Consider the following 14653-nt stretch of genomic DNA (forward strand, 5'->3'; position numbering starts at 1 on the left):
GATATAGGAAGATGTGGTGTGAGTGCCAATGAGACAACTCTCCATCCAAATAGCAATTTTAAAAAGTAAACCATTATAGGGCAATGTACGGCCTTCAGATACAAATAGAGTTTAACCCTTAAAGCACCATATTATGATATGTTTTAATATTATTTCATTGTTAAATCCTTTTTTACAGGCGTTTTTTGCATGTATACCACCTACATCTATCGGAGGAGGATGGGTCACATTTGTTGTTTCATTGTTAGTAATAGGCCTTCTTACCTTCATTGTTAATGACCTTGCTACAATATTTGGGTGTTTAATTGGACTAAAAGACACTGTTACAGCAATCACATTCGTGGCACTAGGCACAAGTATGCCGGACACATTTGCTAGTAAGCTTGCAGCAATCAATGAAAAATACGCAGACTGCTCAATTGGAAATGTCAATGGAAGTAACGCAGTAAATGTCTTTCTGGGACTAGGTCTCCCTTGGCTATTAGCAGCATGTTACTGGGAAGCGAAGGTAAGTCTATATGCATAAATAAAGTCGTTCATTTGACTTTCAAACATCAGGTTTATTTGATGAAACATTAGAGGAAAATTAAAACAGTTTTCGTACACTATATCGACAAATATATGAGTTCAAGTTACGTTTTAGAAAACAGAGAAAGTACCTTTTCCTTTTATTTATGTGTGTTGTTCCCAAAACAATCTTTGGTATGTATGTTACACATTTTGTGTTCAAAATACGTTCTTCAACAATATTTTTTTTGCAGTGCTCTTAAACTTCGTTCTTAATTAGCTTTTTGGCCTTTTCTATTGACGTGTCACAAAAAGGTTTTTTCTTAGATGAAACACGCCTTAATTGTGACATTGACATCTTTGAATTTGTTTTTATAAAGCAATAAGAGGACTATTGACAAAGTTCCTGACTTGTAACATACACATAAATATGTGGCGTGAAATTAGACCTAATCATTTTAATAGACAAATTCTTTTGAAAGCTAAATTTCACTTTTAAAGCATAAAAGTCAAGAAAGATAGTTGACGAGATACTACTTGAGATTACGTGTTAGTGGAGATTTAATGACCCTTTGCAATCATGCAGTTACTTAAATTTGATAACTTCCGGCTTTCGAAAAAAAAAAATCAATTTTATCTTTAAAAATAGATAACATTCGTCGTTCCTGCTCACGTGATCGCTTCACATCACACTTGTTTGTTTATCGACGATAAAGAGATAAATCTTTTGAGGAATCATATTTTGACTAATTGGGTCTTTTATTTATGAAAATTACTCAAAGAGCAATAACTATAAACCAACCATTAGCAGGTGGAAGATAGCATGAATCAGTCAATGCGTAAATCATCTGAACACAAAAATGTGCAAGATAAAATCATAGATTATCAAACACCTTAATGATTCATCGCATCAAAGAAGGGGTTATAATCACGTCAACAATTATCTACAATCAAATAAGCAACAATTCCTTAGCTCATATTATTTAGAAATTTGTATATTACTATATCAAGTCAGGAATATGACAGTTGTTAATAATTTGTTTTATGAGTTTAACTTTTGATATTGCCATTTGCTTAAAGTCATAAGAAACCTCAAATCAAAAAAAATTAATGCATATGTTTTTTATAACTCAATGGATAGTTTTCATTATAAAACTTATGTACATATACTTTTTTCTGAAGAAAATTCTTTAATTTATTCATATTTAGAAGAAGTTTACTTTATTTTAATTGCTTGCTTCCAGCAACCAATTCCCCCGACATATTTTCCGTATGCAAAGTGACCTCAGTGTGACCCATCTCGTAAAAATCCGGTGATCACAATACGCATGGATGTCCTTAAAATAAACTATTATCTGAATTCACATGTTAAACACGTGCTCTCTTTCCATGCTTTTTTGTTTATTTTTTGTCGATTGTTGACAAACCGGTGACCATCGTTAAACTTCGGCTTCAAAACACAAACTTTAATTACCTGCCATGTTTACACAACAACACTGACCGATTAACAAAAAAAATTGACGATTATACGAAATTTACACGAAAAAAATGATAAATTCGTGAACAGAAGACTAAGTTTATGAAGTGTGTATGCATTGGTTCAAGAATTGGAAGAACATAATTTTTCACCGGTCACTCGTTTCTTATGACTTTAAGGACTTTCCGTTAGGAATTTTCCTTGACGTTCGGTAATTTTGTTTAATTACTTTTTTTCTATATTAATGATAAAACTAGCACGAAAAATACCGCGGCAAACAATTGCAACATTGTATCTTTATGGACCTTTAATTTACCTTGGATATCCGTTAATCGATTTTGAATGCTGAAGACAGAGCGCCGTCTGTTTTTATTATCATCAGGAAGATAAGTGATGTTTTCAAAACTTAACAACCAAAGAGAGTTATGCCGCTTACCGTGTATTCGTGTTTGCCCAAAAAAATACACATGTTTGCTAGTGAAGTAAAGAAAGTTGAACACGTGTCTGCATATAGGAAATTCGAGTAGGAAGGTAGTACACATGTTGGTTGTAATGGTTCAAGTCTGTAACCTTGAATCGTTCAATCAAGTTAACGGAAATTTGAAGAATAAAAAATCCGAACTCAAAGGAATTTTCAACACGGAAAGTCCCTTATCAATTCCATGAGTTCAATTATGATCTCAATATGCGTTTCTATTATACAAGTTCTACTATTGAATATAATCTAACGAGGATATTTTATAAACTGTTTATTTTTTCTATTTCAGGATATGCAGTTTGATTACCCGGCTGGTTCACTTGGCTTTAGTGTGGTTATCTATCTTACTTGTGCTTGCGTCGCAATTTTCGTTTTATTAGTGAGAAGGAAACTGTCCATCTTCGGTAACGCTGAACTTGGTGGACCTGTAAAAGCAAAATGGGCCACTGGCTTTATTGTTTTTGTATTGTGGTTACTTTATGTAGTCATTTCGTCACTAGAAGCATATGATCTGATTGAAGGTTTCTAGATGAAAATAATATACACGTTCTTCAGGCGTAATTAAGGTCTCTAGTGAAATTTATGCAAATCAGAACTGTGTTTTATTTGAATCTCATACTTTTTTGTGAATTAAAAATGTTTTTCAATTTCAATAGATTAATTAAGAAATAAAAAACCAAAATCAAACTTTGAAAAAATAATAAGTTTCAATTATTCATCTTCAATTTTCAATGAATTGGGTGAAAACATTCCAAGCTTACCAATAAATGTTCATTGAACGCGAAATGTTTTTCGTTTGAATACAATATTACTTTGGTATTTCGTACTGTCATTTTTCAATGTATGTTAAAATGGACAGATTAAACCCTATATTTATATAAATACCGGGTACTTTATGAGTGGCTATCCTGTTATTGATGTATTTTTATCCTTTTAAAAATCATTAGTGCTACATGTGTATTAAAGATGTTCAGTTATATTTATAAAACATGTAAAAATTCTTATAACGTAAATAACAAGCACAATCCTGATTGTGAACATTCCAAATTTCTTATTTACTGGGAACAAACAATTGTTGTATTTTTAACAAGGACTATGACCAGAAAATAAGTTTATTGTGATACAAAATGTTTTTTTTACTCATTTATATAAATGTTATCTCTTTTTTTTTCTACTGTAATTGTTCATGTTATGCAAATGATATATTCATGCTTGTTTAATTTGTACATCCGTAGATTAAAAGCGCGTCTTTAAAACTTTAATATACGTGTAAGAATTTACTTTTGTTAACTTAGCAGTATACATGATATACTTGAATTACAGAATTGGATCATGAGTATTAATGTTAAAGATCTGCAGCTCACATGAAGTAAAATAGTGATGTGATTAAAAGACTTTAACTGAATCCACTTTTGTTGCATATCGCTGCAGTATTATCTGTGATAGAATCTTCGTCTTTATATTTATAACGAATGTTACTTTGACTTCATTTTATTAATAAAAACAGTCAATCTTTAATCCTTATTCTTTCTTAACAACTAGTGTATGTGTCTTGTGTTTGTGTCTGAATTTCACGATTCATTTTGCTCAATAGACAAATGTTGTTTTTCGCTTTATGCACATGATTGCAACTCCGACAAATCATTTCAATAACGTGGGTTAAAACGGTATATATAAGGATATGATGCTGACTTGACTGTTTTTGTGGTATACTTTAATTCAAGTTCAATGGTATAGATGCATTCAACTGTCACCAAAGTGTATTAAATAGTGAGTGGACATGATCTTTATAGTGTAAGTGAAGTCAATGATTTCTTCTTTACAATCTTCCTGTTAGTCTCGTGTATAAAATTTGTCTCGTATGAAGAGAAGAGAGGAATGCCGAATGGTTTCACATCTTGCAAACGCAAAACATATACATTGTACATGTATGTTTGTTGTCCATACAATTTAAGAACTTTAATTCTGTAAGCCACAGATATGTTCATCACGTCGTAACTACAATCCCCTTCCCTTTCATGAATGTGACCTACCGAACTCGACAATTTACCGGATTTGCTATATCATCAGCAACACGACGAGTGCCACATGAGGAGCAGGATCTGCTCATTCGTCTGGAGCATCTGAGCTCATGCCTAGTTTTAGTGGGGTTTGTGTTCCTTATTCTTTAGTTTTCTAAATTGTTTTATGTGTACTATTGTTTGTCTGTTTGTCTTTTTCATTTTTAGCCATGGCGTTGTTAGTTTATTTTCTATTTGTGAGTTTGACTGCCCCTCTGGTATCTTTCGTCCCTCTTTTGGTTTGAATCAGAGTGATTAAAGTACAGAATATAAAACAAGATACCTATATCTACGTTGAATAGTCTTTAAAAAAAATAAGATTATTTCTTTCAATGTTATTTTACGTTTAAATTTCAAATACTAATGCAAAGGCTAGCATAGGTAATTTTTATATATTGTTACAAGAGGAACAATGCAGATTGTATGCACTCTGGAATATCTTTTGAGCTTATTGGTATCGACATATTGTTCATACCTCTCCTAGAGTAATTTGCATTAACTCTAAATCCCGATTGCCGAAATATAAGGGCAACAGTAGCGAACCGATGTTTAAATATAAAAAAATGATTATGAAGACAAATCAAGGTAACACCAAAATAAATGAAGGAATCACATCAACCACCATAAAGAGCAAGAACTGGAGCGTCGACAGCGTAAGTCTCTGTTGATATGCAGCGACACCCGCCATGTGAATCCACAATTGGTCATAACGTCATTCTCGGGAAAATGACAACCATTAAACTTACTGATAAGAACGGCCATTCTTATATCCAAAGACTCATGTAGCTTATGAGTTGAAATACAGACATGAAGAAATTTGAGTCTGAATGCATGTTTTATACTGTGTGATAAATACACTATTAATGAAACATACATATCGACCCGCGAGATTCAAAATACAAGCATGTATGATATCGAAAACAACATTCAACCAAATCGTCAGTGTGGCCGTAGGTAAAGGTAACAGTAGTATATACCAGTCTTCAAAAGTCATAAATCGATTGAGAGAAAACAAATCCGAGTTACACACTAAATCCGACTAAACCGTATTTAGTGACGTTGTCGGTCGTTCTTCTTTATGTCTCTGTTCGTGCAGTTTTCTGCAAGGAACACACTCTTGCTAACGATGTTCATATAAAGGGCACATACATTAACGTACCCTGTCAATTGAGATAGGTAAACACCATACGCCGCGGAAGGGGGTTTGTAAATTTTGTTACTGCTGAAAAAAGGAAGTTGACGATTACAATGATGAAATCATCACATTTTTTGAAGATTCAAACTGTAGTCATCCTTTTTTTAGTGCATATTGTGAAAACTATTTAGATCTTTTATCTCACAATCACTTGGATATATGAGATGCAAGCACTCACTGAAATGTAGGTTATCGAGAGAAAGGACAATATATTAAAAAGGAATGAACTTTGCAAGATATTTTATACACGTTTTTCCTCGAGAAGATTTCATACGATATCTGTTTCATATGAGTACAAAAAATTAGTCCGACAGCAAGGGTGCGCAATAAGCTCCAAGTGAAATGATATTTCACCATTAGTCCAGTCCAACTAAGTTTGAACCTCATTAAAGAATTGCAATGTTATGGCTTTGCGACTCTTTTGAAAAAATGATGCTAATATTTGGTATTGTTTATCTCTGTAAATTATATTTGTTCAGCATCAACCTTGTTTAAAAAAGAAAGTTTAAATCAAAAAAAGAAAAAAACCTGCTCAATTTGTTGTATCAATTTGAGATTCTTCACCTTGTCATGCTGAAAAATTTAATAAATGGTCAACTAATGAATTATAAAATCTAAGTTGTAGCTTGATAAAAGGTATGAAAACACCTTCAGAGTTGTTTGTTACTCGTATACTCTAAAGATGGCTAAAATATCTAGAATCAATACATTCTGTTGAATAGAAGCGGTAAAGTTATAATTTTGTATCAATTTTTATTGATATTTCTGCCTTTGTTGCAGAGTTATCTCCCATACAAATACAAATCTCCATATGAATTTTAAAATCATGATTTTTTATTTGTCCTTGAGTTAGACTTTCTGAATATATTTGGGATATAATGTTAAAGAAGAAAACTTTAAAATTACTTCAAGGTTAGGGTCAAATCATATGCTAAATTGACTATACTACAAACCTAACACAACAACATATTTTTGATGGGGTCTGAAACGTGCTTAGTTACATTTATGTCGTTCAAAATAGATGTAGCATGAGTGGTCATAGAAACATTAATTGTTGTTTTCCTTTTTTAATTATCACAGCGACAGTATAATACAGTCTTATTTTATTCATAAAGAGTATCAACAACTTTTTCCTTTTGCGTTTAGTCCATTGCCTGGCATACTCCTCCACTGAATTCATTAGTTTTTTTCGTGTTGTGGTATCCATTTATGAAAATGGAGGTTCACCATATATCGGATCGTTCAGTTTGGATTAACATTTTGGTTACAAGATTTATGGCATATGTAAAAGATATGATAGGAATAGCCCAACCTTTAAGTCAGAGAGGTTCTTGCTTGAATTTAACTGATTTATGGTGCAGAATATTACCAAAATACATCATCGAGCTTTCTCCGTTACATCAAGTCCATTGCAAACTGGTAAGAAAAGTTTGTTACGGGATATACCGGAGATAATACAGTAATTTTGTATTGATTAAAAAAAAATCATGAATATTCAGGACAAAAATTTGTTAATCTCAAAGGGTCCAAAACCTAAATGTGCATGAAGATGACGCATTTTCATTGGTAGAAAAGAGAGAATATACAAGTTCATAGTTCTGTTTACAAGAATTCACATACTATCCATGTCCTAGAGATGTTGCCCTGATAATGCTGAAAGCATGACAGTTTCTAAATATTCAGCATTGATTCTTAACAAATCGTTTCAGTAAGGTGTGTTATTCAAGTTCGATGGCATAGATGCAACTCTCATCAAAGTTCTCAAACAACGAACAAGACGTTATTATATTTATAAGTCCATCATATACAGTTATCCTGGTTTGTTTGAAAGTAGACTGTAAGAAACAAACATTCTGACTCCAATTGTTGCGTGTTGTGTAGATTCTACTGCTGGCAATATGTTGTCCTCTATGGTGATGACTAACGCTATGTAGGGTCTGCTTTGCATTTCTTTTTCTTCAATCATATATTGCTGACAATTCAAAATAAGTTAAACTTTACGTTATTCGTTAATGCAAACACCTCAATTTTCTTTCATACTCTCATACAGTTGCCTCCGCTGTTGTTTTTGGTAAAACGATGTTTATTGGAGCAAAACAAAATGTGCTAGTTGTTATCTCTATTTTTTCTTACTTTGTTGCGTTTTTCTTACGTGCTTTGTTTCCAAGGGTACATATGCAAATGAGTGAAAGACAAATAATGGTTAACACAATGCCTGTTGTGGTTATAATCTGATGAACTTTCGGATCAATTCCTGTAGTGATTATCAACTTAACTGTACCCACTAATTTCGCCTGAATCCAGCAACTATAAACAGCGGTATCACTTTTCCGTAGTCCCTTTATGTGCAAACGGTTGATAGTATCTATTTGAACCCGTCCACGTGTTTGTCCTTTAATGGTCAGAGGATTAAAGGGAATTGATCCATTCTGCCATCTGATCAAGCTGTTTTTCTTTGAAGAATTTGGACATAACAACACAACACTCTTTCCAGTGTCTGCATAAGTTACCTTCCTCTTGACCATCGGTGGCAATGTAGGCTTACTTCTGCAGATAGAAAGAAAGAATTAAGCAAATTAAAAAGGGACATCTTGTTTTGGTAACCACAAATCTTTCACGGACCTCTTTTATTAACTTACACAGCACAAAAACTGACAGAAATTTTCATACTTTACCGGCTGTCCAACCATTAAATATTAAAAAAAAGTTAATATGATCAAACCATGTAGTATGTTTCACCGAACATTATTTCAAGCTATGAATACAGGACAATACAGGCAGAATTCATCTTTTTAAAAAAGAAAAACTATATGACAGAGTTTTAAAATACGAAGAAGAACGTGGATGTCATACTTTTTCTTGCTGCATACAATTTTTGAAAGAAATACTTTTGTTAATTCGATTATAATTTTTTAGAATTGAAGTGATGACATCATATAAAGTAAAGTTTAAAAATAAATTGAATCAGATAAAAAATATTCTGTATATGTAAAAACAGTTTTTTTCGCTTAAATTCTTCGCCTTAATAAATGATCTAACAAAATTTCTGTCCAGTATAAAAATTTGCTTATTTCATTTCAAGTTAGGACCAAACTTTGAATTTTACAATGACTTTTTCTGTGATCCTGGTGTAAAAGAGGGACGAAAGATACACGAGGGACAGTCAAACTCATAGATTGAAAATAAACTGACAACGCCATGGCTAAAAATAAAAAGACAAACAGACAAATACATTTGTTTTGTAATAGTACAAAAGACAAAACTTAGAAAACCAAAGACTAAGCAACATGAACCCCACCAAAAACTAAGGGTGATCTAAGGTGTTCCAGAAGGGCAAGCATGATTCTGCTCCACCTGTGGCAACCGTCGTGTTACTTATGTAGCACTCCACAGTTAGGTTGTAGTTTCGCATTTTGGCCCCTGTGGATTTTTCATGAGTTTTATGAGAGCTAGTGTGCAATAAAATTCATTTTTGGCTAGCTGAGTATTAAAATAGCCTTTGTATTGGGTTTATATGAACATCAAGGTTATGTAATGTATGTAATATAGGCTGTTCTCTGTATGACAGTCCGTATTTGCATGTCCATACCATACATTGGTCCGGCAATTATTGTAATGTTTTTTCCAACTTTTTATCGCACAAACTTTGTGATTGGATTTTACGACAAAATGAGGCAAAATGAGGCGAAAGACACACATTTTTTATTTGATCATTAGGAAGATTTATGTCAACAGTTTCTAAAAAGGTATCACTCAAAAGCATTGAAATTCTAGTTTGATAAAAAAAAAAAATGGGGATATGTGACATGTTCACCCCCCTTTTTGCAATATTTTATGGTAAATAGATGCAGAATGTTGCCATATACACATAAAAGGAATTATTGTTCAGCCTTTTAATTTTTGAAAATCAAATCTATGGAAGAAACTGATTACATACATATGCACATGTACAACACAAACAGTTAGGTAAATGTTTTCAAAATCCAGGAATACATGTAGGAGATGATAAAACATTTTGTGGCTCATTTTTACTTTTATTTTCTAACTGTGGAGTGCTACCTTATGTTACTACAAATCCGGAAAATAGTCTAATTCTGTAGGTCACATTCGTGAAAAGGGAAGGGTATTGTAGTTACGACATAAGTAAACTATCCGATAGCATGTGTGCAACGGTCATTCAATAACAGTCAACCAACTCGTGATGGCGTACGTAAAGTTTACGAAGGGATGATTTCAACTTCACCATTTGGAACTCTTGGCGTTAGTTGATGCGCATAAACAATAGGCTGTTTGGTCTTTAATAGCTTTCGTGTGGGCAGCAATCCTCTATCAAGGAAATCATGATAAGAAATACACGTGAGTCAATTGGGAGATATATACTCCGTATGCAGGCGCTGCTGGAATATTGCTACATAGAAATAAAAAGTTCAAAATTAGGTAGCTGAAATCATCTCTTTTGTCGTAAAGTTTTGTTTTCAACCGATCCTCATTGTCAATTTCTAGATGTAACATTGCAAGTAAAAAAATTATTTGGGATTAAGGCTTTATCCAATGTCAACCCCTAAATTTTGTGATTATCGACTTTTCTTCAGCCATATATATTTTTTTAGTTGAAAATATGGAAACATCGAAATACTGAAAAAAATAACGTCCTAACAATTTCTTTGTAATCATATCGTCCGTGATTGATTGATGGATTTCATCTTGCTTTAACGTTCAGTGGCTAATACAACATGCCTACCGCATGTATACTATGTATAAAAAAAAAACAATGAAACTCTCTAAATTAAAAGAAAAGCTGAAAAATCTATTATGACGCAACGTTAGATATTGCTACTACCACGAAAAATAGCGTTAAGTAAATATTTGACGGGAAACATTTTATAGAAATGGCCAATGCTGAAATAAATATTTCAAATTATACATGAAAATAAAGATTGATTCTTAAATTTTCACATAATGATAGAGAAAGTATAGAACTATAAAATTCATAGGCTTAGGAAGACACAGATTATCCGAAAAACATTTACTTAGCGATATCCCATGTAAAAAAACTCGAAACATAAAACTCGAACAATTCGACGGACGGGCAGAAAAACGGACTATCAAGCGGTAATACTTAATGACCCTGTTGCCTACAGCGGTGAAAAAAAAGAAGAAAAAAATCTGCCAGTACGGTTATTGTCATCTACGAAATTATTGATAATTCAGTAATGTTGGACTACGATGAGATCCATCGCTGTTCAATGTTATCTTGCGAGGGCACTTATTGCTAAGGTCAAGGAAAAGAAAATGAACAAAATCACAGATTTGATAAAATTTGCATGCGACTTTAAAATGATACGCTAAACCGTAACTGAAAATAAATTAAAAAACAATTTAACTATTATAATTACACTTTTAAATAGACTATTAAGTAGAAATATTTTTTAATTTAGCAATTGTATAGAACGTAAAGTCTAAACGTATGTCAGTTTTATCTTTTAAAACTCTTTTCTCTGAACCGAGAGCAGATATATTTATGAGTTACACCGAATCATGAGGTAGGCATATACTATTTTGGTCACTGAGCATAAAATCGATTTGTAAATAAATAAATATTTGTACTTGACTTCCGTATTTTTAGGTAAACTTTGAGTAGAAATACTTTGTGAGAAAATGGATCCGGATTTTAATTTTACAAATATGGAAATCTTTCGATCATTGTGCAATAATTTAATTTTGGATGTAACGCGTCTTCTGATTGGCTGACCTTATTTTGTTATGAGCCCATAGACATAATTTAGTCATGTGACCGTGACGTCATCAACGTTTTTTCTTGGTTTTCTACGATTTAAAATGGAATATAGAATTAAATTATAAGAAAAGACTGTAATATTTTTTCTGTCTATTCGAAATAACATAAAAAATGTGGTGCACACTGTTAAATAACCCGCTACGCGCGTTATTCAGTGTGCACCATTTTTTTTTTTTGTTATTTCTTCATAAACACAAAAAATATTACAGTCATTCCTTAAATAAAATAAATATTTAGATATAAAACTATTGAATAACATTTTTCAAAGTGAGTTTATATTGTCACACGAGCGACAAACTTCAAACGGAGTAAAGTGAAAGTTTTGATTTCAACATGAATGAAAAACAAACCTTAGGTGCCAAAATAAAAATCAGGTATTACCAGATAGCATTTTTATTTAAGTATAAACTTACAAAACAAACATTTTGTATTTTTACATGAGTTCTATATCAAATAGATAAACCATACATGAAAAAAATGAATCCACAACTTCTCTTTCGGATAATTGTAAACATGATTTAATAGATTTGAGTCTATTGTGTAGTTCGGTTGCTGTCTCACTGTCAGACGCATATTTCAAATCTCCTCAAATTTATTCATTCAAAAATGTTAAGCATAGAATTCAGTTTGTTTTCTGATTGGATTGTCTTTCTTATGCTTTTACAGATTATAAAATTAGCATCTGCGATTTTATGAGAGTAGCATGTATTAAATTAGAAACTTTAAGTCTCAAAGGATTAATGTGATATATAACAAACCGTGAAAATCTCAAAATACATGTATGAAACTACAGTCCAGTATTTTCTAGTTGCTGAATGGTTGTCGTAACTATATAAAAAGTTATTACACTACCAAACTGTATTCAATAAATATTCCATATGTGAGTCTCCCTAATAATATTCCATATGTGAGTCCCCCTTAAAGTAAAGTAGTACTATAATAAATGCTTCTGCTTCTGCGTCTGCATGATTATGGCCACAATCAACGAACTGATTATTATACCATAAATGTTTCCCCTTTTTTACCGGATTTACAAAGGAAAATATTGGTTATTAATTTGGTCATGTAAGGCAGGGTACTAAACAGTGGCCGTGCAATATTTGAAAACGCGTTGAAGAAAAATCTCTTCAAATATTGATATGTTGTTTCCTGTGATTAACTGAAGGTCAAGTTAGATATCCACGATTTTAGTTTCTATCATTCTTTTGCCGTTTCAGGATCTAATGCATTCTGGGTAATATTTCCAAAAGCGTACACCAATACGTTGTGATTGGTTAAAAGTTATTTTCATTTTTGTGTACTAACAGTAAGTTTACCCCTAGTCCTCTAGATTGTTAAAAGGCGAATTGTAGTCCAAGTAACGGAAAATGAAAGTTTTAAAATTGACGCATTTCTGAACCCCATAAAAAATCTTTTTTTTTTAATTGATAATGTTTGGGGTCCAGATTTGCAAATACCATTTGCATGCATACAAATACGGTTTGCTGTCAATCTGACAGCCGCTTGCTTTTACACTAGAGTATCACAATGCAGTCTTCACGATATAACACATTCATAATGCGCTCTTTTTTTAAAAACAAAGCGCCACCTACCATATCTAAGTACAAAGGAGAAACTACATTCGTGATTATAATTGTGACAAGAGAGGATAATTCACAGTCAACAAGCCAAAGATTGAAGATTGAAGATGCGCTCAAATTTTAAAACTTGTAAAATAGGCCCTAAAATTAAATTAACAAGGTACAATATACGACAATCAAACTGAAAAAAAAACTTACTTTAAAGAATAAAATCCGGAATCAATTGTTTCTACAATTTTCCCATTGGAATCTGTTATCGTCAAAAATGCAGGTGTTGTAGGGCATTTCAAGAAACAGTCGCCTAATATTGTTTCGCTTTTTCTGTCGCGTATTTCCTGTAATCTCTTAACCCCTGGTGGTAAAATTGTAGAACGGCACGGTATTCCATCTGGGTATAAAATAATCATAGGAATGTCCATAGGTTCTATTGGTTCATCGATCTCAATTTTATTTACCATACAAATTCCTACTTTTCTTCTTTTACCAAGCCTATTGCATTGGTTACAATCACTCCATTCTGACCATAGTGTAAATAATTTTAGGTTGTTATCAGGTAATTTATGTTGTGGTAAAAGCTTCTTAATGTCACTCTCTGGAAGAGTTATCCGTTTTTCCCTTTCGATTACATCCAGTTGGTAAATTTCTATATATTCTTGAATATTTGATTGGACACAAAAATACTGACCACGATCTACAACATCAACATTTAGAATAACCAGCATCTTGTCGGGTGTGATATTTACCCTTTTGCTATTTTCCACATAGTCTAGTTCACCTTGTTCCGCTCTGAGTTGTTGCCATTCTATGTGGTAGCTGGAAGGGTCTTGATCCGGACGGAAACAAGAATGACAAGTCATTTTGACTGTTTGGCCTTCTAATGCTAAAATTGCTTTAACATGAATTTTCTCCGAATATGCTGCATTCCTTTCCTCAATACATTTATAATAAGCACTGAAAACAAGCTTAGCTTCCTCTGGAGTAAACCGCCATCCCATTTCTTTGTATGCTTTATAATCTGTTGCTCGTTTCTCTCTCTTTTTCTCGTTGACATTATGAAGATTCAGGGTACGTTTAATCAAATCATCCTCTTCTTCATCAACTTCAATAATTTCAGTTGGGATAATTCGCAAATATTGGACTATAAAAATGATTACGGCAACGCTGAAACACCATATCAGGACTGATACTTTCACGCACATCCATTTTCTAGCGCTCAAGTCTTTGCTACTCATTGTTTTTCTATACGTATGTGACGTCATACGACTATGTCGTTACATTTTTTGGCATTACATATGTTGAAGTCATTTTGCGATTTCGTCCCCAACTATTTTTAAAATCATAAGAAGAAATAACAAATCAATCAATAGCTAACGTTAGTTGTATTGTCCCTCCATCTGTTTATAGATGTCACTAAAGTGTACTTGTTGGGACGGGACAATTTCTTTTAGCTCTCCATCTTTTTTTCAAAATCAGTTATTGTTTTAATTTTTCTATTATTAATATAATTATTTCGCGTTTTTTTTTTTATTATATGAACATAAATATATTAGAAATAACTC

The 14653-nt window shown here is 32.5% G+C and overlaps 2 protein-coding genes across 6 annotated transcripts in view; one reads left to right on the forward strand and one right to left on the reverse strand.

The window, feature by feature from the left end:
* The window catches only part of LOC134725380 (sodium/calcium exchanger 3-like), a 136955-nt gene extending 133003 nt beyond the window's left edge, over positions 1-3952 (forward strand). For 4 of the 5 annotated variants that reach the window (XM_063589152.1, XM_063589154.1, XM_063589156.1 and 1 more), the window contains 2 exons: positions 179-508; positions 2752-3952. In XM_063589152.1, the coding sequence (XP_063445222.1) occupies positions 179-508; positions 2752-2991 (570 nt within the window). In that variant the 3' untranslated portion in view covers positions 2992-3952. The remainder of the gene's footprint in view (positions 1-178; positions 509-2751) is intronic. The other variant, XM_063589155.1, reaches the window with a different exon arrangement.
* Positions 3953-7209: 3257 nt separating this feature from the next.
* Positions 7210-14348, reverse strand: LOC134725381 (Ig-like V-type domain-containing protein FAM187A). The gene is made up of 2 exons (XM_063589157.1): positions 13293-14348; positions 7210-8264 (listed from the first exon to the last, which is right to left on the reverse strand). The coding sequence occupies exons 1-2, from the start codon at positions 14324-14326 to the stop codon at positions 7847-7849; spliced, it is 1452 nt and encodes a 483-aa protein (XP_063445227.1). The 5' UTR covers positions 14327-14348; the 3' UTR covers positions 7210-7846.
* Positions 14349-14653: the final 305 nt, after the last annotated feature.

This window comes from Mytilus trossulus, chromosome 7 (genome assembly GCF_036588685.1).
Source record: "Mytilus trossulus isolate FHL-02 chromosome 7, PNRI_Mtr1.1.1.hap1, whole genome shotgun sequence".
NCBI lineage: Eukaryota > Metazoa > Mollusca > Bivalvia > Mytilida > Mytilidae > Mytilus > Mytilus trossulus.